Source organism: Ahaetulla prasina, chromosome 4 (genome assembly GCF_028640845.1).
Source record: "Ahaetulla prasina isolate Xishuangbanna chromosome 4, ASM2864084v1, whole genome shotgun sequence".
Taxonomy (NCBI): domain Eukaryota; kingdom Metazoa; phylum Chordata; class Lepidosauria; order Squamata; family Colubridae; genus Ahaetulla; species Ahaetulla prasina.
Window position 1 is genome coordinate 19479097 of NC_080542.1, and position 27727 is coordinate 19506823.

Sequence of the window (27727 nt, forward strand, 5' to 3'; positions counted from 1 at the left end):
CCCACGATTTCTGAAGGCAAGCTATTCCACCGGTTAATTGTAGCTACTTGTCTGAAGTAGTATAGGTTCTCCTGCTTGAGCAGGGGACTGGACTAGAAGACCTCCAAGGTCCCTTCCGCTCTATTCTATTCTAACAGGTCTAAATTCTGAACCATCCTGACAGGCAGGAAAGATCAGGCCCACCGGTGAAATTCCAATTAAACGGATTCCTGTCTATGCCCAGGAATCTACTCAACTAATGTTAGCATGATCTTGGCGTTAGATAAGGGCTGGGTTCAAGAGAGGTTGGACTAAGTCCTTTTGTGGCTGCATAAGGATTCTAGGCTGATTCCTCTTTTGACTCCACCCTCAGCTTCTGCCACTCCTTCTACACATCCTTCCTGCTTGCTGGGAAGAACCATTATATGTTGGTTCCAGATCCTGGAATATAAATACTACATTCAAGTAGTCCTAGACTTACGACTGGTAAGTTTTTAAGAAGAGACTGGAATGGTTTAACGACCATTCAAAATTACGATAGTCTCGGAAAGCGTGTTTCATGGCCCCGCAAAGCACTTCTGGACATTGTTATCTCACACTTTCCCCCTTCTCATTTCAGGCAACCGGCTTGCATTTTCAGCCAATTGCAGGGTCCCACAGTCACATGACTATTATTATTATTATTATTATTATTATTATTATTATTATTATTATTATTATTATTATTATTATTATTTTGCCTGTGTTTGGCATTTTATGTAGATTCAAGGAGAATGGGTTCACTTATCAACCGTGTGGTTCGGATTTACAACCGCATGTTTCGCTTAATGAACATCCTTAAAAGAGTTGAAAAATCATGTCCAATCACATCTTGCCTCAATTTATAACCGCAGTGATTTACAGCTGAAATTCTGGTCCCCTTTGTAGTTATAAATTCATAAATTTATGTAGTCATAAATCTTTGAGGGAGGGAGTTGATTGCCACATCTTTTTCCCTGTTCTCTGTGGTAAAAGATGATCAGCATTAGGTGTTGAAAGAAAACAAGATTTCGTGGCCTTGCATGAGTATCCATTTTGTTTTGATAGATAAGCCCTTTCTAGTTTCTTGAGATTTCTTAGAAGAACTAGTTATAACATAAGAAGGAAGGAGACAGTTGGCTTAGAGTAAAAGAGCCAGTTTACGGGCTCTATCTTGACTGCACAACTTTCAACAGTGTAGGTAGTCCCCAACTTACAACCATTCATTTAGCGACTGATCAAATGGCACTAAAAAAATGCTAATGGTGTTAGCAGGTTGCCTGGTTACTCCACTCAGCCACCTATTTGAATGAACTTGGTTCCCACAAGAAAAATTTTTATTTTGACGGAGAAGCCGAGTTATCTAAAATTCCCCCCTCCCTTTCTCCCCCTTTGCTTTGTGGCAACCATGAAGCCTCAAAGATGGCCTCAGCCAGGCTCACTTCAGGGTTGACATGTCCAAATTCTTGGATACTATGTCCAAATTCTTGCAATCAGCCGAAATGCTGTTTTAGTGGAATAATAGCTTCATGGCTTTGATTCTTCCAGAGCTACGATGGAATCTCATCTGGATACCCCATACAATGTGCCAGACATTATCATCACGATTGCCAACAATGATATTGACCTCATCATAAGGTACTTTGCTGCAATATTTGCATACCTAAATGCTTGTAAAACTCTCTTGTCAATTACAAGACAAGAAATTTTTAACTGGGCGAAACAGTGCAGGGTAGGGCTACAGTTTTTGAACCGAGGCACCTGAAATGAGTTATCTTACAGATTGTGTCCAAAATCCAGGACCCATGAATCCTATCGACTTGAAATCTGGCAAATTTTATAAAACATTTACCATAAAACATTTAATGGCATAATACAAAATGTCATAAATCATTTCCTGTGGTCAAGTGTTGGATGTTTGACTGTGTTGTCCAGTTCAACATGAGTTGATGTTGAGGCAAACACATGAATAAATGACGGGTCCTTGGTGTTCTCTGAGCTTGCTTGTTTTCTTATAGACGTTTCGTTACCCTAACTAGATAACTTCATCAGGATAGTAAGATGTGCTGTTTGCTGTCAGTTTATATGCTGGTGATTTGCCTAGTCTGTGTCGGGGATGGGGGGCTATCTTAGAGATTCTTTGGTTGGGCTGTTTACTGATGGCTCTTTGGCAGTTTCTTGATTGGGGTATTGCTTACTTGATTGTTAGTCTGAAGTTGATCTTGGAGTAAATTTATGCCAGTGATGGCTAACTTTTTTGCCATCACGTGCTAAAAGCGGGGGGAGTGCGGGGGGGGTCACGCGCACACATGCCCACACCCACAATTATATGCACCCTGCCCCATGTGCATGCATACATGACCCCCACGCGTTCCTCCCCCCCCCCCTTAATGGCACGGTGGGCCTGGTAGGCCCGTTTTTTGCTCTAACAGGCTCCAGAGCCTCTGTAGGAGCCTGAAGAGGGCGAAAATGGCCTTCCCCACTCCTCCAGACTTCCAGTCCCACCAGAAGTTGACAAATGGGCCATTTCCAGCCTCCAGGGGGGTGGGGAAGGCCGTTTTCGCCCTCCCGAGGCTTCTAGAGAGGCTCTGGAGCCTAGGGAGAGCAAAAACCGCACACACACCCAGGACCTCAGGAGGCAGGAAACAGCCTATTTCCCTACTTGTGGTGGGCCCAGAAGGCCCAAAAATCAGCTGGCCGGTGCCTGCATGCACACCGGAGCTGAGCTCGCATGCCCACTGATATGGCTCTGTGCGCCACCTGTGGCACGCATGCCAGAGGTTCACCATCACAGATCTATGCTGATCTCAGTGCTGATGACTGGTGGAGAGTGCTGGAGTCTTTTTCTCTTTTGTGCTGGTTGATTATCTCTTTTGCATAGTCTATAGATGTTGTTAATGTTTATATGTCTACAAGGTCCCTGGCATTTTTGGACTTGGCCTGATCTAAGATTGTCACATTTTCCCAATTGAAACTATGGTTAAATCTGTCTATATGTTGCGAAATTAAAGAATTTCCATCATGCCTTCTGACTGCCACTGATGGTGTTACGTAGTTGGGTAATGAAACATCTGCAAGAAAACAAGCACACTCAAAGAGCACTAAGGACCCCTCAATTACAACCCTGAGCTACAAATATTCCAAATTTTCCAATGAAGACAGTGCGTTAGAAGTTCCGTCATTGTTGTAGACATTGAAGAACCTGGTGAGGAAATATCTCTGAAATGATAACCCCAACAGTTCATGGGTTGTCTTAATCTCTACTAGAGGCTTAAGGTGGCCACTGATAACTGCAGACTTGATGGGAACTTTGCCTTAGAGTAGAGGGGGTATCCAACCTCGGCAACTTGAGGACTTGTGGACTGCGACTCCCAAAATTCCCGAGCCAGCATGGTTGGCTGAAGAATTCTGGGAGTTGAAGTCCACAAGTTCTAAAATTGCCAAAGTTGGACAACCCCTACCTTAGAGACTTATGAATATACTGTATTGAGCCCTTCTCTTGAGGTTGATTAGAGGAATATCTTTATGATGGGGCAATGTATTTATTTATTAGTAACGTTTTACTTCATCTTTCTGTTTCTGCTAATGCTTGGAGTGGTTTCTTCGAACAAAAATCGCAGAGCACTTTTTCCCCTTTAATTACCGTATTTTTCAGCGTATAAGACACACTCCCCCCCCCAAAAAAAGGGTGAAAATTATGGGTGTGTCTTATACACTGAATGTAGCCCTGTCCACCTGCCGGCCTCCACCCTTTTGGAGCTTTACGGTGCAGCCTCCCAAACAGGGAGTCTCTCAAACAGCCTTCAAAAGGCCCTTTTGAGAGGCTGCCTTTCCAAAGAGAAGTTCCTTTGCAAATGGAGCTTTTGGAGGCTGCAAATGCAGCCTCTCAAATGGAGAGCGTCTCAAGCAGGATTTTTTTTTTTTTATTTTACTCCCCCAAAAATAAGGTGCATCTTATACTCCAGAGTGCCTGATACTCTAAAAAATACAATTAGATAAATTAAGTGGAACAAAGTGAGCAGAAACTAGATGAACCTGGAAGCCACTGAGGAGAAGGCCTTGGGCCTCTGACTGAGAGACATCTTACGATTGCAATCAAGGGGTGGGGAACATCTGTAGAGCCACCAGCTTCAGAGCCATCAGTGGGTAAATTCACTCCTCACCGCAGCTGTCATTTGGAAATCCAGTGACAACTGGGGATGAAGGACCCCTCGCAAGCTGGTCTTTCTGGGAGAATGCAACCCAAGCAGATCCCACCCCAATTCTGGACTCCAGCTTTCTGCTTACCAACGGTGCCTCCATTTTGTCTAAATTTTATTTCAGCTTATTTTTTCTTACCCAGCCCATTATTGAGGTGGGCAACTGAAAGTATAGATCAGGGGTCCTCAAACTACGTCCCCACGGGCCACATAAAGCCCCTGAAGCCATTAATCTGGCCCATGCGGGACCACGAGGCTACCCGCCACATAGCCCCACCTATCCACTGGCCCTCACTCACCTTCTGGAGGCCAAAAATGGGACACACGGAGGCCCTGAGAGGCCAAAAACGGATCTGTTTTTGGCCTCCCCTGCCAAAAGAAAGAGAGGGAGGGGGGGGAGAGAGAGAGAAACATATACACACAGAGACACACTGCAGCCACATCCCTTCACTAACCTGCTTTCCATCCCTAGAAGCATAACAAAGTTTAATTTGTGTGTATTGGATATTGGACTGCTAAATTGGCCATGCCCATCCAGTGACATGACCACCTAGCCACGCCTACCCAGCCGGTCCAGCCCCCCAACAGTCTGAGGGACCGTGAATTGGCCCCTTGTTTAAAAAGTTTGAAGACCCCTCAGGAGTGAAATGCTCTCGGTTCTGACTGGATCTTGTGATCCGGTAGCGATCGTGGCCGGTGGTTCGGTGATCTGGTAGCAATCGCTGAACCACCGGTGACACCCGCCGCTCGGGTGTCATTAATTCCTGGTTTTAACGAGGAAGTAATGTTTTGCGCATGTGCAGAAGGTCTGTGCGCGCATGTGGACTTCCGAGCCGGTAAGGAAGGTAAGTCGATTTCACCCCTGGGACCCCTGGATTAGATTATTTCCTTGGAGTTAGACCAGCGGTGAAATCCACTTATCTTCGCTACCAATTCAGGAATAGGAGCGCACGCCCGCTATGTGCGCACGCGCCTCTTCTGTGCATCCACAGAACCTTCTGTGCATGCGCAGATGGTAAAAATAGGGCCGTAATGATGTCCCAGCTGGTGGGCAGAGCCTCCTGCCGCCGGCGGTACTACTGGTTCGTCGAGCCGAATAGAACCGCAGGGAATTCACCACTGAGTTAGACAGTTGGGAGTAGCAGAGCTGGGTATCACCAGCATCCTGATAGCAATCCACTCCAAGATCTGAATGATCTCCCACACACCTCTAGATGTTAGATAGGAGACAAATAGAATCCCTTGGGACTTTATAAACCAATGTCGAAAAAAACATTATCTTCTGAGCAAGTCCCGGTAGGCGGGACCAGAATTGCTGCAAATTTCTTCCTAGGTTGAATCCTATCAGATAGCAATAACAATAGCACAGGCTTATATATTGCTTTACAGCCCTCTCTAAGCAGTTTACAGAGTCAGCATATTACCCCCAACAATTTGGGTCCTCATTTGACCCACCTCGGAAGGATGGAAGACTGAGTCAACCTTGAGCCAGTCAGAATCAAACTGCTGGCAGTCGGCAGAATTAGCCTGCAATACTGTCTTTTAGCACTGCACCACCATAAATGACCCAGAAGATACCATGGTGGGTGTCAGAAGCTCCTGAGAAACCTAAGAGGACCAGTGGAGTGGCACTCCTTCCATCTAGTCTTCTACCAAGAAGGTCTTCTACCAAAACAACCCAAACAGTCTCATAAGTTTGCAATGTCAGGAATGGCTTCTTCTGCACGTCTCTCTTCCCGTTGGCAGGATTTCGGACCGAGGAGCAGGAATCCCTCACGACCACATTGACAAGGTCACCGATTACCACTTTACCACTGCCGAAGCGAGCAATCAGGATCCCCGCATGAACAGCCTCTTCGGGAACATGGTAGAAATGGGAAACAGTGCCCAGTCAGGCCCCATGCATGGGTGAGCACAGTACATAGATGGGGGAGGGAGGTGCTTGGGATGATCCAGACATGGTAGGCCACAAAAAAAGATTGCAAAATCAAATCTGGTCATATGGTGACCCACTTGATGATTGTCACGACTTATGACCTTAATTGCAGGACTCAATTACGGTGGTAACCCAAGAACCACCTGTATAGTCATTGCTCAGTAGCTTGGTTGCGTTTGGAGGGGGAGGATGGCTTACCTTTCCTGAAGCAGTGACGCTCCATGAAGCAAGGGTGTCAAACTGTCCCATGGGGCCAGGCCACTGTGGAAACAGCAAAGGACCGGCCCACAGTTCCTCTGCCAGCGAAAACGGAGCTTGGGAGGGCCGCGCATGGTACCCTCGAGCTCCGTTTTCGCTAGTAGGGGGCTGCCGGAGGCCTTCCTGGTGGTCTCCCATCCGATCGCTGAGGATGCTTTGGTTACAAAGCTGGGTCTCCTTGCGTGGAAAGGGTGTGGGCCTCCCTCTGACCCCCACACTTCATCCTCCTGCACAAGCCATGAGCAACCTGACCAAGGGGAGCGAGAACAGCAGCAGGAGCCTCGAGGAGGAGGTAAGTGCAGCCGGGTACTCCCTCTGGGAACTGGGGCTGGCCTGGGCTGGACTGTGGGGTCCCAGTGCCTGGGAGCTTAAGGGCTGGGCTGGGAGCTTCCCCTCTGCTGCCTAGGGCTCTGGACTGCCTGCATAGCTATCAGGAGGTCCTACGGGTGGTCTGGACAAGGGTTTGGCCCTCTCCCTGGTCTCGTCTTCCTTCGCTGGAGATAATGGATCCCCCAGCCACGCCTGGCTCACGAGTGATGTTGAGCTGGCCTCACACCCCCAGCCAAACATCACCCCCCCCCCCAGGTCAAACATAGCCCTGACGCAGCCCTCAATGAAATCGAGTTTGACACCCCTGATGGAGCCTTACCCATCTCCTAATAGGAGGGCATGCAAGGCAACCTGATGCACAATGATGCTAGTTTGCTGTGAATAAGCCATGTAGGGTTTCTCAGATGCTTCTGTCCCCTCCAAAAACTGGTTCTCGAAGAGGGGACCAGCTGTAGCTTGTAGCTGTGGAAGACACTGAAACCAACCAACCACCCCTTTTGATTCTCTCTTCCACAGGTTCGGATTTGGCTTGCCAACTTCCCGGGCTTACGCTGAGTATCTGGGTGGTTCTTTGACCCTCCAGTCCCTGCAGGGCATTGGCACAGATGTCTACCTCCGTCTCAAGCACATTGATGGCAAAGAGGAAAGTTTCCGCATTTAGAACGTTCCCCCCCTCCCCCGCGATGAAACTGACTTACCCCTTCCTTGCTTCTGGAGAAAGCTTTTAATACCCACACCAAACCCACATTGGCATGGATTCCATCACCGTTTCTTCTCATCTGGATTCCTAAGCATCTGCTATGCTCCCCCACTCACGAAGCGTTTTGATCCTTGTGGACACCTAGATGTGAGAAAGGAACAGAGGGCTATTTCTCCTGTGTGGTTGCTGTTCAGAACATTGCTCCCTGATGCATCCTCTGATCCTGCTGCGTTGGTGCATCTTCGGTGGTCCTTGAGTTGGCCTCTTGAACCCAAGTAACCCAAAGCATATCTCTCCCATTCCCACATGGAAATACTCAAGGCCACCAAGAGCATCCGTGCTAAGCAGTGTTGTTTCTCCATCATTTTTCTTGCACACTGCCAATCCAACCTGTGGCCTTGTCCCAACCTCCTTCGGTTGACTTCTGATGCATTTGAAGATGCATTTCCTCTGTCATATGTCACGTACAGATCCCAACCTGTTGGCCATTCAGCACTTCTTTCTCTCTATGGATCGACTCTGATGACAGGATAGGGCATCTCTTGAAAAGTTCTCCCTTGCTGCTGTCTAAGATTTGGAGGTGGGTTTCCTGTTTGGGAATTAGAATTTATCTGTTGGTCAGCAAAGAGACTTTTCATGGTGCACAATGGTGAACGGCCTAGGGGGGAAAAATTACCACAAAGCTCCCTTTTGGAATCCAGACTATAGATTCCACAACATTCTGCTTCTTCCCGAGGTAATGTATTTTATTGGCATCTTTCTTCTCTGCCCTTGATTTTGCGGATGTCACTCAGCTGACTTTTTAATTCAAAATCGGAGTTTGTTGTCTGCTCTTCCCCCGTTCCTTTCCATTAGAGGGTGAAGATTCAAAATGAAAAACCATGATTTCTTGTTACAATACTTAAATAAAAAAAGTGCACACTCAAAAATCTAGCATGTCCGTCTTTTCTTGAGGGATACATGTAGCTTATCATTGTGTACATTTTGGAAATTGAAATATCTACGGGTGTTATCTGTTATTTATTAAAACTTATGTTTTATTGTTCATAGGGATGAACAGATTCGAGTTAATCTCAGCGTTCCAGAAAAAACCCCAACTCCACTCCGAAGCAAGCATTGTTCAAAGTTCTATTTACTAGGATAGGTAAACTGGCACATCTGGGAAAATCCGAATCTGAGAGGTCCAGGTTTTCCCTCAGTAAATCAACCCCTCCCCCCAAACCATCCCCTGACTCCTCAATTGATCACATGCTCTAATTGCTGTCCCATTTCAAGACAATACTCCGACCATTCCTTTTCCAGATGCAGGATCAGCCTGACCTTGACCGGCAGAAAGAATGCTATTATGTCTAAAGACAACCCCTTTACTAAATCCCCTCTCCTACTTTCCCACACATGAGAAAGTGGCAGCACAGAAGCTTCCGGTCAAGTATGGCTTCCAAAGCTGACAGCCCCACCACCCCCCGCAGAGAAAAAAACACCCTGAAAATAAAACAGATAAAACAAAAGATGGGGTTAATGCCTTGTACATAACCTCTTAACTCCTTCTCACCTGCAGGACTCATGTACACAGGTACAGCCTGTACTTCTGCTATGACAAAGCTAACCATGTTACTCTAGCTAGTCCTTAACTTAAAACTGCAATTGGGACCAGAATTCTGCTGCTAAGCAAGACAATCATTAAGTAAGCTACACCCAATTTTATGACCACGGTTGTTAAGCAAATCACTGTGGTTGTTAAATGAGTCATGCGGTCATTAAGCGAATGCAGCTTCCCTCATTGATTTTGCATGTCAAAAGCCAGCTGAGAAGGTCGCAAATGACGATCACATGACCTAGGGATGTTGCAACTGTCTTAAATGCATGTTGGTTGCCAAGTACTCAAATTTTGATTACATAACTGTGATGATTCTGTGACAATCAAGGGTGAGGACCAACCGTAAGTCACTTTTTTCAGGCCTGTTGTAACTTGGAGTGGTTGCTAAATGGATAATTTAAAGTCAAGGACCGCCTGTGGTTAAGCTGGGGATATCAGGAGTCGACACTGGCTTGATGGCACATATTCAGTCAACCACAGAACAAGAGAGCCAGCTTAGTGTAACGGTTAAAGGCGTCAGGCTAGAAACCAGGAAACTGATTTCTAGTCCTATTTTAGGCACAAAACCAGCAAGGGGACTTTGAGCCTGTTATTCTCTCAACCCTGTGAAGAAAGTGGCAGTGACAAAAAGCAGGTGTTTTTTTTTTCTTTACAAGAAAACTGCAGGGACTTGTCCAAGCAGTGGCCAGAAATACTTGAACACACACACACACACACTGGGGTGGGAGCGGGGAGGGAGCATTATGTATAATCTCAGTGCTGATGTTTTGAAAAAACATTTTCATTTTTTTAAAAAAAACTCATTTTTTCCCCCTGAAATTAGACCTTGCTTACAGGAAGAATACTTTCCCTAGCGTTTGTTTTTTTAAAAAAAGAGAACCTGAAATTGGTGTGTGTAAACAGGACAGCAAACGGGAACAAGGGAGGGCTACCTATTTATTTATTTATTTAGCCATTTGATGTAGGGAGGTACTTTCTTGGAGAAGCTGAGTTCCTTCTACAGTAGATGCAGGAGTCCTTGGTGCTTTCTGAGCTTGGCGATTTTAGAACAGAATAGAATAACAGAGTTGGAAGGGACCTTGGAGGTCTTCTAGTCCAACCCCCTGCCTAAGCAGGAAACCCTACACACTTCAGACAAATGGTTATCCAACATCTTCTTAAAAACTTCCAGTGTTGGAGCATTCACAACTTCTGGAGGCAAGTGGTTCCACTGATTAATTGTTCTAACTATCAAGAAATTTCTCCTTAGTTCTCTTGTTGATTGGTTTCCATTCATTGGTTCTTGTTCTGCCTTCAGGTGCTTTGGAGAATAGTTTGACTTGCCCCATTTCTTTATGGCAGCCCCTGAAATATTGGAACATTGCTATCAGGTCTCCCCTAGTCCTCCTTTTCATTAAACTAGACATACCAAGTTCCTGCAACTGTTCCTGTTTTAGCCTCTAGTCCCCTAATCATCTTTCTTGCTCTTCTCTGCACTCTTTCTCAAGTCTCAACATCTTTTTTACATCGTGGTGACCAAAACTGAATGCAGTATTCCAAGTGCGGCCTTACCAAGGCATTATAAATGGATTATCTGCATTTTCTTGCAGATGTCTCATTACCAAATATGATGCTGCTAAGTAGCATCATCATGTTTCTCTTCTTGCTGGAGAAAAAAGGCACAAGGCCTTCTCCGAGATTCCTCAGAGAGGGTAAAATTTTTGTTCTTCAAATAAATATTTAACAAGGAAACATCCAAGCCTGTATATGAATAGCTTTATTCTTTAGCTGGCCGTGCCAAACTGCCTTAATAAAAACTGCTGTCTTCACATAATAGCCTGCTAAGGTTGGTAGCACAAGGTCATCAAGCTCCTAATATAAGCACTCCTCATAAATACCCCACGACTCAAAACTAACCTGATCACTATAAAGAGTACCAGATTCTGCCCAGGGAGATGGATCCTCACAAGATCATCCCACTGGAAATAGAGCAGAGCTCCCCAACCTTTCCAGCTTAGTGGACCAACCCAGGGGGGTTGGGAGAGGGGATGGTTCCGCACACTTGGTGGGCAAGCACGTGTGCTCAATCCCATTTACATGAATGGCAGGTATGTGTGCCCGCTGCACATACACGACTAGTGGGGATACATGTGTGCTTGCCCACCCTTCTGCAGTCCAGTTTCCCAACTGCTCAAGGCCCAGTAATGTGCCATGGCCTGGGGGTTGGGTACCTGTTGTGACTCCAGCCCCCGAACCTGGCCCCATGCTCGAAAGTGACTCCAAGATTAAGGGGGGAGGACCGGTAAGGCTTACCTCGGGAGCACCGATGCATTTGGCCCGGCTCCAGGAGCCAGAACCAGGCCAGTTGGAGGACGTAATGAGGCCGTCATCCCCTGATTTCTCCCTTCCTCAGGCTATGCCTTCAGACCCAGCTGATAATAATAATCAAGCTTGGATTAACCCGCGCTTCAGAAGATTAGAGAGGCGGCATCATCAAAAGGAAGGGTGGGGCAGGAGCCCCATCCCACAGGATATATAAGGAGCTTTGGGACTGGGGAGCAAAAGATTAGCTGAACCATTTCAAAGAGAGCTGAAGTCTTACTCTGCGAGTCATTTGTTTGAACTTTGGCAAGCAGCTGTGATTTCTCTGCCAGGACTGATAGGAGCCATGAATCCACTGGCTGAAGGCCAGCTCGTTGCTCCGAAGTGGGGAAGGAGACAGAACAGGTACCCCTGAAGTAGTAGATAAAAGAGCCAGATTGGGTCTAGCAATTAAAGCCCCCTCTTAGTCATGGGTAGGTGGCTCTCTCTCAGTCCAACCCATTGTTGGAAAAAAAAATTCCCTGGTTCATTTCGCAGCTGGGAAGCAGTCACTGATACTGAGAAGAAATAGACATGGAAGCCAGCTGCCAGAGAAGGGATCCTTTAATTCAGGAAAGTAAGGAAAGTAGTGACACAGCTTGAGCATTCTTGGCTTGCAAGCAGCTTGGGGGGGATGAATCTGAGCCTTTTATGGTTAATTCCCCTTTGAATTTATGCAGCTTGATGGGTTTATTTGTATGCCTCTAGTTAAAGTGATTGCCTTGAATCCTGTCTTCCTGCTTTAATGGAATAATCCTGTTTTGTCTTTCCTATCCTGGGGGTTGGCCAGGAAAGGAAAAGGGGAGTTCCGGGTGAGTTATTTTTAGCCTGATTCCCCTTATCTTAATGGCTGTACTTAAGTGTTCCTTTCAGCTGGTACTTTTGCCTGGGGTTTTCTTAAAGAGGGGAGGACTCTCTTGAGTCTCTTGGCACTGTTTTCTGAGGTTTCTGGTGCTATGAAAGTTCTGGCGCTGTCCTTTTGGGGTATACTTCAGGGGTGGGTTCTACTTATCTCCGCTACTGGTTCACAATGGGAGCATGCATGCAGAAGCTTCTTCACATGCGCAAATCGTTCATGATGATGTCCAAGTGAGTGGGCGGAGCCTCACACTGCTGTTACTACCGGTTCACGAGAACCGGACCAAACCAGGAGCAACCCACCACTGGTATACTTCCCACAATATCTCACGGGGTTGTTGTTGTAGGGAGTATAGGAGGAGGCAGGTGTGTTGAATATATTTGCCATCTTGAGTTATTTGTAAAAAATAATAAAGGCAGGGTACAAATAAATTAAAAAGAAGTAGGGCAATTTTGAGCAACTGTTTGCAAAATCTAGACAGAGAAGTTGAACTGTAACCAGATCCTAATCTAGAGCAAGAAACTAAATCTATAGTCATTAAGTGAATGCAATTGGTCATTAAGTGAACCTGTTGTCTGCAATGGCAGTTTTTACCAGAAACCACAAATTGCTGTCATGTAACTGTGGGATGAATGTGGGCCAGGTGCCAAGCACCCAAAATACCATCACATGACTGGGAGGTTGAAGTGGCAGCCACCACAACTTCAAATCCAGTCGAAGTAAGTTTTTTGGGTCTATTGTAATTTTGGCTACTAAGCAACTGGACATAAGGACTGCCTAATATACACTGTTTTTAAAAAAACTCTAGATATTTGCTGAGGCAGGGATTATCTTTCTAAGGTAAACATAGTTTGCAATTGAAACAAGAAACTCCATTTCAGCTTGGCTCTTGCAGGTGTTCCCAGTCTTTGTCAACTCCCTTAATGCTTTCCAACCTCTTAGTAATACTTGTAAAACAAGATATCTTCCTTTCAGAGCAAGGATTTTGTCCTGCAGACCTGTATGTTTGTTCATTCCTATGATAAACTCTGTAATGGCTGTTTCAGCTATCTCATTCAGCCATGCCCTGACTTATCAGAACTAAGACAAAGTTTCACATTGTACCAAAATTCCGTTTGCTTTACACATCAAATACTTTTCAAGCTCAGGTTCGGTTTGATAACATTGAAAATGTTTAATGGTTTTCTTACAAAACTATTTTCCCACATTGTATCTTTTATATGGGAGTGCAAGCAGGGGTGGGTTCTACTTACCTTTACTACCGGTTCACAACGGGAGCATGTGCATGCGCAGATTGTCCATTATGACGTCCAGGAGGGTGGGTGGAGCCTCCCGCCATTTTTACTACCAGTTCGCAAGAACCGGACAGAACTGGGAGCAACCCAGCACTGAGTGCAAGTCATACCACAGAAACTCAAGCCAGAACTCATTACTAAAAAGATGAATGTTCTCTCACAACATACAGGTAGTCCTCACCTAATGACCACAATGGAGCCCAACATTTTGTTGCTAAGTGAGACAATTGTTGAGTGAATTTTGCCCCATTTTACAACTTTTTTGCTATAGTTGTTAAGTGAATCCCTGCAGTTGATAAATTAGTAATACAGTTGTTGAATGAATCTGGCTTCCTCATTGACTTTGCTTGTCAGAAGATCACAAAAAATGATCACATGACCCCAGGACACTGCAACCATCATAAATGTGAATCAGTTGCCAAGCATCCGAATCCATGGGGAGGCAGCAACGGTCATAAATGTGAAAAACGACCATGCCACTTTTTTCAGCACCATCATCAACTTCAAATGGTCACTAAATGAATGGTTGTAAGTCAAGGACTGCCTGTATTTCTCTCTCAGCCCAACCCATCTCATGAGATTGTTCTTGTGGGGAAAATAGGAGGAAGAAGAAGTATTAAGCTATGTTCACTGCCTTGAGTTATATAGGAAAATAATAAAAGCAGGATTTAAAGAAATAAAATAAATCTCAGTCTGCCATAAAAGCATAGCTTTTGTAGACTCCCCTTTTTCCAAAAGTCTGTTGAGATAATAATTACCATTTCACTGATCAAATAGTTAAAACAAATGGACTTTGGAACCAGGTACTGGCTCCTTTAAGAAGGTGCTTGGATGCTGAAAATATGATTGCCTTATGTCGACAACACTCTAATTACTTACACCAAGTTGGGCGGCATTATTTTGTGGAAGCAGCACCTGAGCAGGTTCCCGTTTCAAGTGATCCTGTCCTGTTTGATTGTCACAGAAGGCCAGGTAAGTCCATGTCTCCAGGCTTTATGTTAACTGAAGAGTTATACTTTTGCAAACTGAACTAAAGAAGCTTCTTGGATGAGAAGCGAAAACATTTCCTCCTCCCCCCTGCCCCCCCAAAAAAAAATATCAAGGAAGTTCAGTTGCCCTTTGGAGAAAAAAACACCTTTGGGACAACCATGAGCTGGATGATTTCATAGAAGCTGAACTGCATTGTGGAAAAGATTGTAGAGTTTTTCTCTGTTGCTTCATACTGACTTGGGACAACAGTCAACCAAAGATGAAGGTAGGTAAGACACAATGAAATCTACTGAGAGGAAGCTTCCCAATACCATAAGAGACCTAAAGGACTTGGAGTGACATGATAGCAGTATTCCAGCATTTGAGGGGCTGCCACAAAGATGAGGGGAGTCAACTTATTTTCCAAAATACTTGTAGGCAAGACAAGAAACAGTGGATGGAAACTAATCAAGGAGAGAATCAACTTGGAATTAAGAAGGAACAGTGAGGAGAATTAACCAGTGAAACAGCTTGCCTTCAGAAGTTATGGGTGCCCCATCGCTGGAGGTTTTTAAGAAGAGACTGGACAACCACCAATCTGAAATGGTATAGGGCAGGGGTCTCCAACCTTGGCAACTTTAAACCTGACAGACTTCAACTCCCAGAAAGCCCCAGCCAGCAAAGCTGGCTGGGGCGTCCTGGGAGTTGAAGTCCTCCAGGCTTAAAGTTGCCAAAGTTGGAGACCCCTGGTATAGGGTCTGAGCAAGGGATTGGATTAGAAGACCTCCAAGGTCCCTTTCAGTTCTACTCTGATTGTTATTCAACTATAATCTATAGCCACTGTGGCCAAAGGAATATCAGGTTGATAAAAATTGGGTGTACATTGAGGAAACAAGTACAGTACTCGGTACTGGAATGGAAGGTCAACAGCAGCAGTATACATTTGTAAATATCTTTATATAGGAGGAAAGTCTCTAAGGCAGGGGTCACCAACCTTGGAAACTTTACGACTTGTAGACTTCAATTCCCAGAATTCCTCATGTGCTGGCTGAGGAATTCTGGGAGTTGAAGTCCATAATTCGTAAAGTTGTCAAGGTTGGAGACCCTTGCTCTGAGGTGACTCCTGGTAATTTCATGGATTTTGCCAGATAGCTATGACCACATCTCTATTGCTTCTACAGAGGTTGAAACTTTAGGAGAAATTACAGAAAATCCAACTGTGGTGTTCCAACACTGTAGGTTTTTAAGAAGAGTTTGGATAACCATTTTCCTAAAATTATATGGGGTCTCCAGCTTGAATAGAGGGTTCGACGAGAAGACCTCCAAGGTCCCTTCCAATTCTGCTCCACTGCTCTATTGTTCTGTTCTAAAAGATGGGGGAGCTATGGAAATATTTTGAGCATAGAAGAAAGGTGCATCCACTTTATGTGGAAATATATGTGGAATTTATGTGGAAACTAAGGAGAAATTTCCTGACAATTAGGACAATTAATGAATGGAACAACTTGCCTCCAACACTGGAAGTTTTTAAGAAGAGATTAGATAACCATTTGTCTTAAATGGTGTAGGCTTTCCTGCCTAAGCAGGGGGTTGGACTAGAAGATCTCCAAGGTCCCTTCCAACTCTGTTATTCTATTATAAATATAATTGATGGTTGGTTAGGCTTTTCATAAGTCAGATGAGAGCAGCCCTCTGCTGGTTGAAGGGCACAGTGCCTAGGGCTGTAATCTTCCTTTTCTTCCATTTTTGAGGCAATAGGTTTTTTTTCCTCCTTATTGTTTTAAAAAATGCTAAACTAATTGAGCTTACATTACAATTTCCATAAACTTCCAAACTTTGATGCAAATAATTAATATGTTGGTGCAATAACATATAGGGATTCTAGGGAATACGACATGATTTGATCAAAGAGGAGTCAAGGTTAATCCTTGATCCAAAATTTATCCATTCTTGGTATAAACTCTGTTGAACGATATTTGGAAATTCCAGTAGAACAAGGGACACATTCTGTTCATAGGAGGGCCTTTTAATAAAAAAAATATGTTAGCTGGAAAAAGTGCTACCAAGCTCTTTTTGAGTTTTGATTAATTGATTGATTGATTGATTTTGCAACATTAGACTAACACAGGTCTCCTAAAATGTGACGGAAAATCAGCCAACAGTTGTACTAAAATGTACCCAACTAAACTGAAATTGCCAATAAATTAAATGTAGATGGGAGGGACTTTCTAGACATCTAAAGCAATAATTATTTATTCACAAGGGAGAGTCAGTAACTAGGTTGCTTGAGATAAAACAGCAAAAGAAACAAAGGTAGAAATATGCATATGTACTTATGAGATTAAAAAGTACATGGATATCTTGAAAGTTATTGACTTTGGGAGACTGAACATTTCCCAGCAGGGTGGAGAAAGAATTTAGAATTAGAATTAGAATACATGGCTAAGTATTGATTAAGCACACAAGGAATTTGCCTCTGCTGCAGAAGCTCTCTGTACATGCAAAGCAACAGGATAATAATAATTATCATAATAACACTAATATGTGGGGACAATAAAGAAGATAAAAAGGATAATAATAATACTACAGTCATGAAACATGGGTAAATATTTGAGATTCAGACTTTTGCTCAATGTCTTGAGAGGCTTTCAAAACACTAAGGAGACTTTTTTCCACATTAAACACTGGATGAGTCACAACACATGTGATGTAGCTGGTGTATGTAAGGAAAGTTATTTATTTATTTCTTTTATTTTATTATTTTGTCAACAAGTACAAGGAAACAAGTATCAGCATAGACCTAGACATGGACACATGAAAAAATGGCACAAATAAATGGATATAAATAAGCAAAACATAGCCATAAATACATAAAATGAGTACATATAAATGGGGACAATAGGACAGGGACAGTAGGCATGCTGGTGCACTTATGCTTATTTGCAAGCATGTTCAATTTGCAAATTACTCTGAAAGTTATTTGCAAGCAATTTGTGTTCTTTGCAAATTACTGTTTCACACATGAGCCTAAAAAAGGCATTTACAGGTAGTCCTCGACTTATGGCCACAACTGACCCGGAATTTTTGTTGTTAAGTGAGACATTTGTCAAGTGAGTTTTGCTCCATTTTACGACTTTTCTTGCCACTGTTGTTAACTGAATCACTGTAGTTTATAAGTTAGGGACCTGGTTGTTAAGTGAATCTGGCTTCTCCATTGACTTTGCTTGTCAGAAGGTTGCAACATGACCCTGGGACACAGCAAAAATCATAAATATGAACCAGTTGCTAAGCATTTGAATTTTGGTCACATTATCATGGGGATGCTGCAAAGGTTATAACTATTAAAAGTTGTCATGTCACATTTTTAGTGCCTTTGTAACTTTAGTGTCTTTGTAACTTTGAACGGTCACTAAGTGAACTATTGTAAGTCAAGGACTACTTAATTTCAAAATCGAAGGCACTTCAATCCCCTAAAGTTTCAACCCCCAATAGCAGGCTAAAAATGGCACATTTTCATGTTCATTTTGCCAATCTTGCAAGGTAAAGAGAACCCAGAGGATGCTTCAAGCCATCCTCGTTTCATGACTGTGCTATTTAGCAATCATTCAAAATTACAACACTGCTGGAAAAAAAAGGAACTTTATGGTCAGTCCTTGCACTAATGACCATCACTGCTGCATCACGGAGTCACTTGTTCACTATTTGTGCACAGCTGGTTTCCGAGAAGAACCATGGAGAAGCAGGCAATACACGACAATTGTGGATGTTAAGCGAGGACTACCGATATAAGAATCCAAAGAGGATTCAGCATCTGGCTGCAGAGATGGAGGTCTTAGGGTTGGGACTCCAAGCTTCCTTCAGACCTTCTTCCACATTTACCTCCCAAATTCCTTTCCCCTCAGTTCCCCCTTCCTTCCAAAATCACTGGGAGTAGGAACTTGTGCACCTGCTGTGATTGACAGTTCTAGCAGTTTTATTTTAAAAGGAAATGAAAGAGGAGAAGAGATTAGGTAAGATGGTACCACATTCATCTTATAGACAGACCACAATACCCTAAATTTAAGACAATTTGCCCCCAAAATGATGGTTAGTCAGAAAACATTTTCTAAGCACCTGAGTGAGGTGTAGTTTTGAAACCTTGGCTAGCATCATAGATCTGAACTGCATAAAGCTGGCCACCCTGAAACTTTGCAAACATACAAACTGAAGACAAACTGATTTGAATACACACAATTTCTTCCTTCACGACTTGAGGAAAAATATAGTAAGATTATAGAATGATGCCTTTAGGGAAAATGGGGAATAATTTAAATCCAAATGTATTTAAAATTATTAAATTTATCCATTTACATAATCATCTTCATTTAATGACCCTATAATCCCTTGCGGGGTAGAATCTGGGCAACTGAATGGAGCTGTGTGATTACTGGCCAGATGCCCTTCCTGTCGCCAATGTGGAGTTATATTTAGCAGATATATCCTCATCTTGCCCAGAGAGAGAAATATCTGCCTCTACTCAGGATCGAGAGGGACATGGTGGCTTAGTGGGTAAGACGCTGAGCTTATCGATCGAAAGGTTGGCAGTTCAACAGTTCAAATCCCTAGTGCCTCGTAACGGGGTGACCATGAGCTCCCATTACTTGTCCCAGCTTCTGCCAATCCAGCAGTTCGAAAGCATGTAAAAAATGCAAGTAGAAAAATAGGGACCACCTTTGGTGGGAAGGGAACAGCGTTCCATGCGCCTTTGGCATTGAGTCATGCCGGCCACATGACCACGGAGACGTCTTCTGACAGCACTGGCTGTTTGGCTTTGAAACGGAGATGAGCACCGCCCCCTAGAGTCGGGAAGGACTAGTACGTATGTGCGAGGGGAACCTTTACCTTTACCTTTTACTCAGGATTGAACTCACAGCCTCCTGTTTGTGAGACAAGAACTCCATCTCCAGGCCACTGCACCACTCTACCCATGTACATAATTACATTATATAATTACATAAATTATAAATAATCTGGGCTGGATTTAATTATGCGGACTTTGTCCACTAAATAGAAATGATTGCTAAGTGCAAAGAAAGATTTTTCCCTTAGATGTGAAATCTATTAAACTGAAGTCTGTTAAATCAAGATTTTTATTAGTAATGTAATTTCTCCAGTAACACCGAATCATAGAGTTGGAAGGGATCTTGGAGATGATCTTCTCTGACATCCTGTTTATGAAGGATTGATTAGAGAATGTTTAAAGATTTCCAGGAAAGAATTTTTTTTGTTTTCCCCAGATTTTTTTGCCGGTCTTGTCCATTTGTTATAGCTAACGACCATGGAGCAAGGAAAAGATCCCATGTCAGACACCCGGCCTGGACTAGGCGAGGTGGAAGGGATTCCCTTACCACAAAGCACTTGTAATGAATGGGACCGGATCCAGTGCTTCCAAGCCAAGCCAGATGACGTACTTCTTTGTACTTACCCCAAATCAGGTAAGAATCTAGGGGTGAAGTCATGTCCAGTTTGTGAATATATACCAATAGGACCGTAAAGTACCTATAGAGCAGAGGTGGGTTTCAAATATTTTTACTGCAGGTTCTGTGGGTGTGGCTTGGTGGCATGGCATGGCTTAGTGGGTGTGGCTTGGTGGGCGTGGCAGGGGAAGGATACTGTAAAATCTCCATTCCCTCCCCAATCCAGGGGGAGGTTACTGCAAAATCCCCATTTCCTCCTGATCAGTTGGGACTTGAAAGGTAGAGAATAGATGGGGCCAGGGCCAGTCAGAAGTTTTACTACCGGTTCTCCGAATTACTCAAAATTTTGGCTACCAGTTCTCCAGAACTGGTCAGAACCCGCTGAAACCCACCTCTGCTACAGAGGAAAATAAACTCCTCACGACTTTGGACAGATCCCATTATTAATCCACTATAATTCTGCTCTCTTTTCCAAAAGACTCTGTTCAGCTGTCTGGGACAGCCATTAGATTGTGTAAGAATGATCTTGCATGGTCAGAAAGAATTCAGTCTGGTTTGGTGATCCTTTGCAAAATCCAGTTCCCAACCTTTCCTAGCTACTGTACAAGCTGAAATTGTTCTTGTGATGTTTTGCTAAAACTTTCTGAGGGTAATGAAAGAGAAGGTTTCTTGAGTTGCACAATTCCTTTCCCCATTTGGGGGTTGGCAGAAGTGAGAGCAAACCTGCAAATTATGAAAAATTTTGTGACAGCAGACTTCAGCTTGTTTTGAGGGCCTTCAGGCATAGTAGATTGCTTATGCATAGCACAGAATAGATAGATGTTGATCCCTCTCTCTCTCTCTCTCTCTCTCACCCCCCCCCCCGGTCCCTCCCTTCTTAGGTACCACTTGGTTACAAGAGATAGTGGATATGATCCAACAAGAAGGCGACCTGGAGAAATGTCAGAGAGCCTCTGTGCATCATCGACACCCATTCATTGAATGGGCAAGGCCATTCCAGACCTTAGGTAGCCTGCCTTTTCTACACAAAAGTCAGGGAGCAACTGTTTATCAGGGCAGGGGGAATAGCTAAAGATGTCTAACCACAGATCCTCAGCAAAACTATATAAGTATAGTTCCCAGACATGTCCTGACCATCAATTCAGGTCCTAATATGGATTCTCACTCCTCTGGTCTTCTGTGTCCTTTAAGCAGGAGTGGACCAAGCTGATATGATGCCTTCTCCAAGGACCCTCAAGACTCACCTTCCTGTCCAGCTGCTCCCTAAGTCCTTCTGGGCAGAGAACTGCAAGGTATTTCTTGTTGGGGCCAAATCTTCTCTGGAAGATCTCAAGATCAAATTAAATATGAACACCTTCGTACATATTGCCATTATTTGTTAGAATGATCTCTTACCTCAAGACAGCATATATCCTGGTTGCTCCTATCTTAGTCCCCCACCACACACACACACATACACATACACACAATAATTATGTGAAGTAGGCCAGGCTCTAAGTGGAGCAATCCCTCCACATTCCAGTTTGTTTGTCTGAATGGAGTGAAATTCTTCTTACCTATGTGGCCAATTGTATACCTTTGGCGAAGGGGACAACATATCTCTTATCTGCTATCTCATGGAAACAGATTTCTTGTCAGGACTGGATTAAGGCCAAATGATGCCCTAAGCAGAGATCAACAATGAGTTCCTTGACCCTTCCATTGCTTAACTGACATTAACACTCAATCCGTGTTGAAAACTGGAGTTGAGCATGGCAATGAAAGAGTTAAGGCATGATACAATAGGAAGGAAATCTCTGCGTGCCTTCCCCACCTTCCCTTGATGCTAGTGTTTCTCAACTTTGGCAACTTAAGACATGTGGACTTCAAATCCCAGAATTCTCCAGCAAGAATTCTGGGAGTTGAAGTCCACATGTCTCAAAATTGCCAAGATTAAGACACATTGCAAGCACATGCTTCTTTTATTTATTGTTTCACCCGAGACTGTTTCTTCTGCTGCTTCTTCACCTTAGTTCATTTACATGGCAAGAAATCCCAAGGATTGCCTAGTGTCCTATTTCCATTTCCAAAGAATGAACAAAACGTTACCCCATCCTGGAACATGGGAGGAATATTTGGAGATTTTCATGGCAGGCAAAGGTAAGCCAAGCACCCCTTTCTCATTTTTGGAAAGGAACAGGTCATTCAGAGGTGGGGATTTTCAGTAAAGTGTAGGAAGAAAAATCCAGTCCAGTTCCAAGCCAGAAGGAAAGTACCGGAAATAAAATGGAGACTGATTGCAAGGAAAGATTTCTTTGGTTTCCAGAAACTTCAGTGACAGCAGCAAAGTTTCTGTGGTGGCTGACAAAATGGCTGAGTGAGTGGATGGATCTTTATAGGATTCTGGGGTTTTGTGTTTGAGATGCTCCAGGAGCTTTTGCAATGTAGTAAGCCTTGGGTCTTTTGCTATTCTATTGGTGCTGGGTAAATCCTATTATGTCCTAAAGGTTCTGTCCTGTCTTTAGAATTTGGGTGGGGTTATGTAGATTTTAATCCCATCAGATCCAGCCTTCTGTGCATTTTGTTTATGAATAGATTGGCCCAGTCTTTCTTAATAGTTACAAAATATCCATCTCTAAAGATGCTTCTGCTTGAGGTTATTAAGAAAGGCTGGGGCTGCTTTCTGTCTTTAAGAACATGTTTCTTTACTTTTCCTTTGGGGAAATATTCTATCCTGCCTCTCTTAATGTTAAGAATAAAGAATATTTTAATCTGAGGAAGCGAGGAGCTTCCTACAATGGTAAAGAGCAGATTCCATGAGGGAAATGTTCATTAGGCATATTATTAGTAAGCCTTACATTACAAGAAAGTAAATTGCATTTGGACGTTAGAGGGAAAATCTGCATCTACAGCAAAGGCAGGTTGATGATGGCAGAAGCATTTGTGGGTTCCTTGGTGCTCTCTGAGCTTGGTTGTTTTCTTGGTGACATTTCATTACCCAACTAAGTAATTTCATCAGTGCTACAAGGGGATAGGATTGGCAAATTCCTTTTTATCTAGTTGGCTAATGAAACGTCTCCAAGGAAACAACCAAGCTCAGAGAGCAACAAAAGCTCAGTTCAACCCTGAGTTACAAATATTCTCTTCTAGAAGCAGTTGCCTAGGTGAGCTCAGCTCTGTTGGATCCATTCTAGTATTGGTTAACTAGACATCTATCTGGGATGCTTTAATCTGGATTCTTGCAATTTGAAGTGAGTTGGACGTGTGTCTGTGTGTGTCTGTGACTGAGTCATTTTTTTTACTCATGGAAACTGCCTACACAAGTCCCTCTTGTCAAATTTTTGGAAGAGATCTACCATTGCCTATTTCCCAGGGCTGAGAGGGAGGGGCTGACTCAAGTTCATCCAGCTGGCTTTATGTCTAAAGCAAGACTGGAACTTACAGTCTCCTGATAATTGGTGTGCAAAGTCAGCTAGTTGACTTTCATGCCTAAGGCAGGATTAGAACTCACCATCTCCCAGTTTCTAGCTGCTGCCTTAAGCACTACAGCAAACTGACTTTTAAATTGGACTCAAGGAGCCTTAAATGGCTCCGACGAATTCTGAGCTGTGTTGTTGAGAAATGCAGTGGACCACATGCATGTAATTTCCACCTTTCTTATGGTGAATGTCAAGAGGATTGGGAGCCATTTTACAAAGTTTTCAGGGTCTGAATGGAAAAGAGCAGGGGGCACCAAAGATTTGGGAATATTGTTGTGTGTGTCACTAGGATCTTCACCCTCGACTTGATCGCTTCCTACCTTTCTCTGTTCCAGTGGCGTGGGGCTCTTGGTACAATCACGTAAAGGATTGGTGGAAAGCAAAAGATACTTACCGTGTCCTGTATCTCTTTTATGAAGACATTAAAAAAGTGAGTTCTGGAAGGAAAGTCTGAATGGAAATAGGGCTGGAAAATCATGGTTTTTTTCCTGTGGCTTCTTCTCCTGCAGGGGTGGGATGAGATGAGTAGATTGTCCTCATGTTTTTATGCAATCCAATGAAAAATTGGGATCTTAAAAATGAAAGTTCTTTTCCTCCTTATGGCATCCTAGAATTTTATTACATTTTTTATAAGGCAACAATAATCTCCCCTTTTAGGAACAATTGCTTGGAAAATGTTATGAAAATAAACTGTTAGAGAGCTTGAGTTGGGTTGGGTTGTAGCTTTGAAGATTTGAACATTGTTTTCTTCTTCCTAGCATTTTTCCTGCAAATGCAGGCCTCTTTTTTTTTTTTAGATCAATGAGTGATATATTTTTGGTTGGGACAAGAATTGATCAATTGGCTTGTTGCTTGAGCCTGATGTAATGGAGTGAGAGGAGAATGGCTGGCTCAAGGTCACCCAATCAGCTTTCATGCCCAAGGTGGGACTAGAACTCTTAGTTTCCTAATGGGCCAAAGTCACCCAGTCATGCCTAAGGCAGGACTAGAACTCATAGTCTTCTGATTTCTAGCTTGGCGCCTTAACCAATAGACCAAACTTTGCAATTTGCTTATTGTGACTGGTTTTTTTAAATTAGAATGAGAATGAATTGCTAGTGGGTTGGCAATGTTTTTCTTGGACAGCCAGGGGGCAGCACTGTTGCAAAATGATGGTGGTCAGGTCATGATGGCACACCTTGAATCAGTTTGGGGGGGTTTGGTGGGTGGCGCCCTAGGTCACCCAATTTTCCAAGCAGACTTTATGGTGCAATTAGCTTTCAGTCAGTGACTGAAAGAATCAGTTCACAGTGGCTCAAAATGAGCAGTTTGATGAAGTCTAACAAAAAAAAAAAAGTTGGATATTGACCTGACTTTCACTATGGAACACTTAAGAATCCATTCTTTTCTGCTTCTCTTTTATCCATCTCCACTATGCTCCATCTCACACAGGACCCAAAGAATGAAATCCAGAAGATAATGCAATTTATAGGGAAGCAATTAGACATGGCAACCCTAGACAAGATTGTGCATCATACCTCCTTTGAAGTCATGAAGCAGAACCCCATGGTCAACCGAGCAAATGCACCCCTGTCCGTCATGGACCAGTCCATTTCTCCATTCATGAGAAAAGGTACGCTTTCTCCCCTGTCCAGTCACTAGAAGTGAACTGTCTTTAGGTATCCCACATTGCAAGAATTTTAGAGGAATCCTAGAGAAATACAAGTTTGTTTTGGAACATGCATGCCGTGCAAGGAACTGTAGTATTCCTCCATGATGATTTATCGGGATCCGACATTGTAGGTCATTAAACAGGCCTAGGCATTCAGGAAATAAAAAAATGAAATTATTAAGAGCCAATCAATAAAATATACAGGTAGTCGTCGACGTATGACCACAATGGAGACCAAAATTTCAGTTGTTAAGCAAGGCGGTTATTAAAGGAGTCGCACCCAATTTTATTGATTTATTTGTCAAACATAGACAAGATAACAAGTATAAGTATGAACATAAACATAAACAAAGGGAGTAAATAAAAATAAATGGGGGCAGTAAGGCAGGGACGGTAGGCATGCTGGTGCGTTTTACAAACTTTTCTCTCTTTTTTTTTTTTGACCACACGTGTTAGGCGAATCATTGCAGTTAAATGAACTGTGCAGTCGAATCCGGCTTTCTCTATTGATTTTGCTTGCTGGAAGCTAGTTGGGAAGGTGATAAATGGTGATTACATGACCTCAGGATGCTACCACCAGGGGTGAAATTCAGCCGGTTCTATCCGGCTCAGGTGAACTGGTAGCGGCGGCTACGAGAGACTCTGTCCACCTGCACGGATGTCATGACATTGCTTTTTTGTGACAATTTTAAGCCTCTGAGCATGGGCAGAAGACTTTGCACATGTGTGGATGACGGCGTGCACAAACGAAGCAAGTATGCGAGTGGCGAGTGCACATTTGTGAACCAGTAGGGAAGATAAGTGAATTTCACCCCTGGCTACAACCATTGTAAATACATGCCAGATGCCAAGCAATTGAATTTTGATCACATGAATGTGGGGATGCTGGCTGCGTCGGTTGTAAGTGCAAGGATGCGTTGTAAGTCACATTTTGCAATGCTGTTATAACTTTGAATGGTCACTAAGTGAATAATAATAATAATAATAATAATAATATTTTAATTTTTATACCAGCCTTCTCCCGAAGGACTCAGGGCGGTTAACAGCCAGATAAAATACAGTACAATACAATACAATAAAATCACTATTAAAAAACTTATTCGATATGGCCAATAAAATTAAATTATAAAATACATATCGAATGGTTACATATCGAGAATTACCTGTAATGCTGTTCGAAAGGCTGAATTTGCAAAGGCATCCTATTAGGATTCAGGTAGTCAAAGTTAAAACATGACTGAAAAATGTGACTTACGACTGTTTTTCAGTCATGACCTTTGAAGCATCCCCAAGATCATGTGATCAAAATTCAGATGCTTGGCAACTGGTTCATATTTATGACCCTTGCAGCGTCCCAAGGTCACACGATCCCCTTTTGCGACCTTCTGACAAGCAAAGTCCAAGGGGAAGCCGGATTCACTTAACAACCAGGTGACTAACTTTTAACAACTTCAGTGATTCACTTAACAACCGTGGCAAGAAAGGTCATAAAATGGGATGCAACAAATGTCTCGCTTAACAACAGAAATTTTGGATTCAATTGTGATCGTAAGTAGAGGTAAGTAGACTGCCTGTATTCTTGTCTCTTGTAGATAATTGCAGTTCAGTGGAAATTAATGTCCAGGGTTGCTTTTCTGACTACCTCTAAGGGTCTTGTAGAAAGTATCACTTAAAATTTCCAAGCAGACTATATGGTGTGATTGCTTTACAGGAATGGTTGGTGACTGGAAAAACCACTTCACAGTGGCTCAAAATGAATGGTTTGATGAAGACTACCGGAAAAAAATGTTAGATACTGATTTGACTTTCACTATGGAACTCTAAGGATCCTTCTGATTTTCATTTCACTTGTTTTCCTGCTATCCCAGTCTCATTTGGTTCTCCTCCTCCAGCCTCCACAGTGCTTCGGTCACACTTTCTGGAGCCTCGCTTGTTCTAGTTTTCTGTAGATCCTATATTTTGTTAAATTGATTAAAAAAAACAATGACCTTAAGTTGGAATTTCTGATCATTCTTAAAAAAATACACTGACTGCTTCAATTAATTTTGATTAGTTTAATTCTAAATGAAGGACAAGCATAACATGGACCATATGCAGGCCCCCAGTGCCATTGTGGGAAGCCTCTGTCTGAACCACTTCACACCCTGCTGGTGAATCCGTCTGCAGTGAAGTAAAGTTTCATATTGTATTTTAATGAGGCTGCAAATTTCAGAATCACTTCTTCTGGTGATTGCATAGCTTAATTATCATGCTTCCTAGGCAGTGGTGAAATTCAAAAATTTTTTATTACCGGTTCTGTGGGCGTGGCTTGGTGGGCGTGCTGTGGCTTGGTGGACATGGCAGGGAAAGGATACTGCAAAATCTCCATTCCCACTCCACTCCAGGGGAAGGATACGACAAAATCTCTATTCCCACCCTACTCCAGGGGAAGGATACTGCAAAATCCCCATTCCCTCCCCACTCTGGGGCCAGCCAGAGGTAGTATTTGCTGGTTCTCCGAACTACTCAAAATTCCCACTACCAGTTCTCCAGAACCTGTCAAAACTTGCTGAATTTCACCCCTGTTCCTAGGACTCTTCATGGTTGAAAAATCTACAGAGTAGCGTTTAGGAGTTCCTATCCCTTTTCTAGATTATGAGACATCATCAGAATTGTTTTTATGTTTATTACAAAAACATAGAA

At 43.3% G+C, this 27727-nt stretch overlaps 2 protein-coding genes across 3 annotated transcripts in view; both read left to right on the forward strand.

Annotated features, from left to right (window-relative positions):
* The window catches only part of BCKDK (branched chain keto acid dehydrogenase kinase), a 55877-nt gene extending 47534 nt beyond the window's left edge, over positions 1-8343 (forward strand). The window contains exons 11-14 of one of the 2 annotated variants that reach the window (XR_009154911.1): positions 1546-1635; positions 5943-6104; positions 6245-6682; positions 7237-7375. Coding sequence is in view for 1 of the 2 variants with exons in the window: in XM_058180994.1 (XP_058036977.1) it covers positions 1546-1635; positions 5943-6104; positions 7237-7381 (397 nt within the window). In the remaining variant the exon portion in view is untranslated. Of the gene's footprint in view, positions 1-1545; positions 1636-5942; positions 6105-6244; positions 6683-7236 lie in introns of both variants that reach the window. The other variant, XM_058180994.1, reaches the window with a different exon arrangement.
* Positions 8344-8469: 126 nt separating this feature from the next.
* LOC131197221 (sulfotransferase 1C2-like) lies at positions 8470-27020 on the forward strand. The gene is made up of 8 exons (XM_058180995.1): positions 8470-8564; positions 19757-19954; positions 20818-20943; positions 21131-21228; positions 21949-22075; positions 23730-23824; positions 24826-25006; positions 26757-27020. Exons 2-8 carry the CDS (start codon positions 19798-19800, stop codon positions 26867-26869), a joined length of 897 nt encoding a protein of 298 aa, XP_058036978.1. The 5' UTR covers positions 8470-8564; positions 19757-19797; the 3' UTR covers positions 26870-27020.
* The last annotated feature ends 707 nt before the right edge of the window (positions 27021-27727 follow it).

What these genes read in the sequence shown, in the direction of transcription:
- LOC131197221 (XM_058180995.1), top strand. Translation starts at nt 19,798, where the DNA reads ATGGAGCAAGGAAAAGATCCCATGTCAGACACCCGGCCTGGACTAGGC. An exon ending in TTGTACTTACCCCAAATCAG is followed by an intron (nt 19,955 to 20,817) that starts GTAAGAATCTAG and finishes CTCCCTTCTTAG; the next exon opens with GTACCACTTGGTTACAAGAG. An exon ending in AAGGCCATTCCAGACCTTAG is followed by an intron (nt 20,944 to 21,130) that starts GTAGCCTGCCTT and finishes TCCTTTAAGCAG; the next exon opens with GAGTGGACCAAGCTGATATG.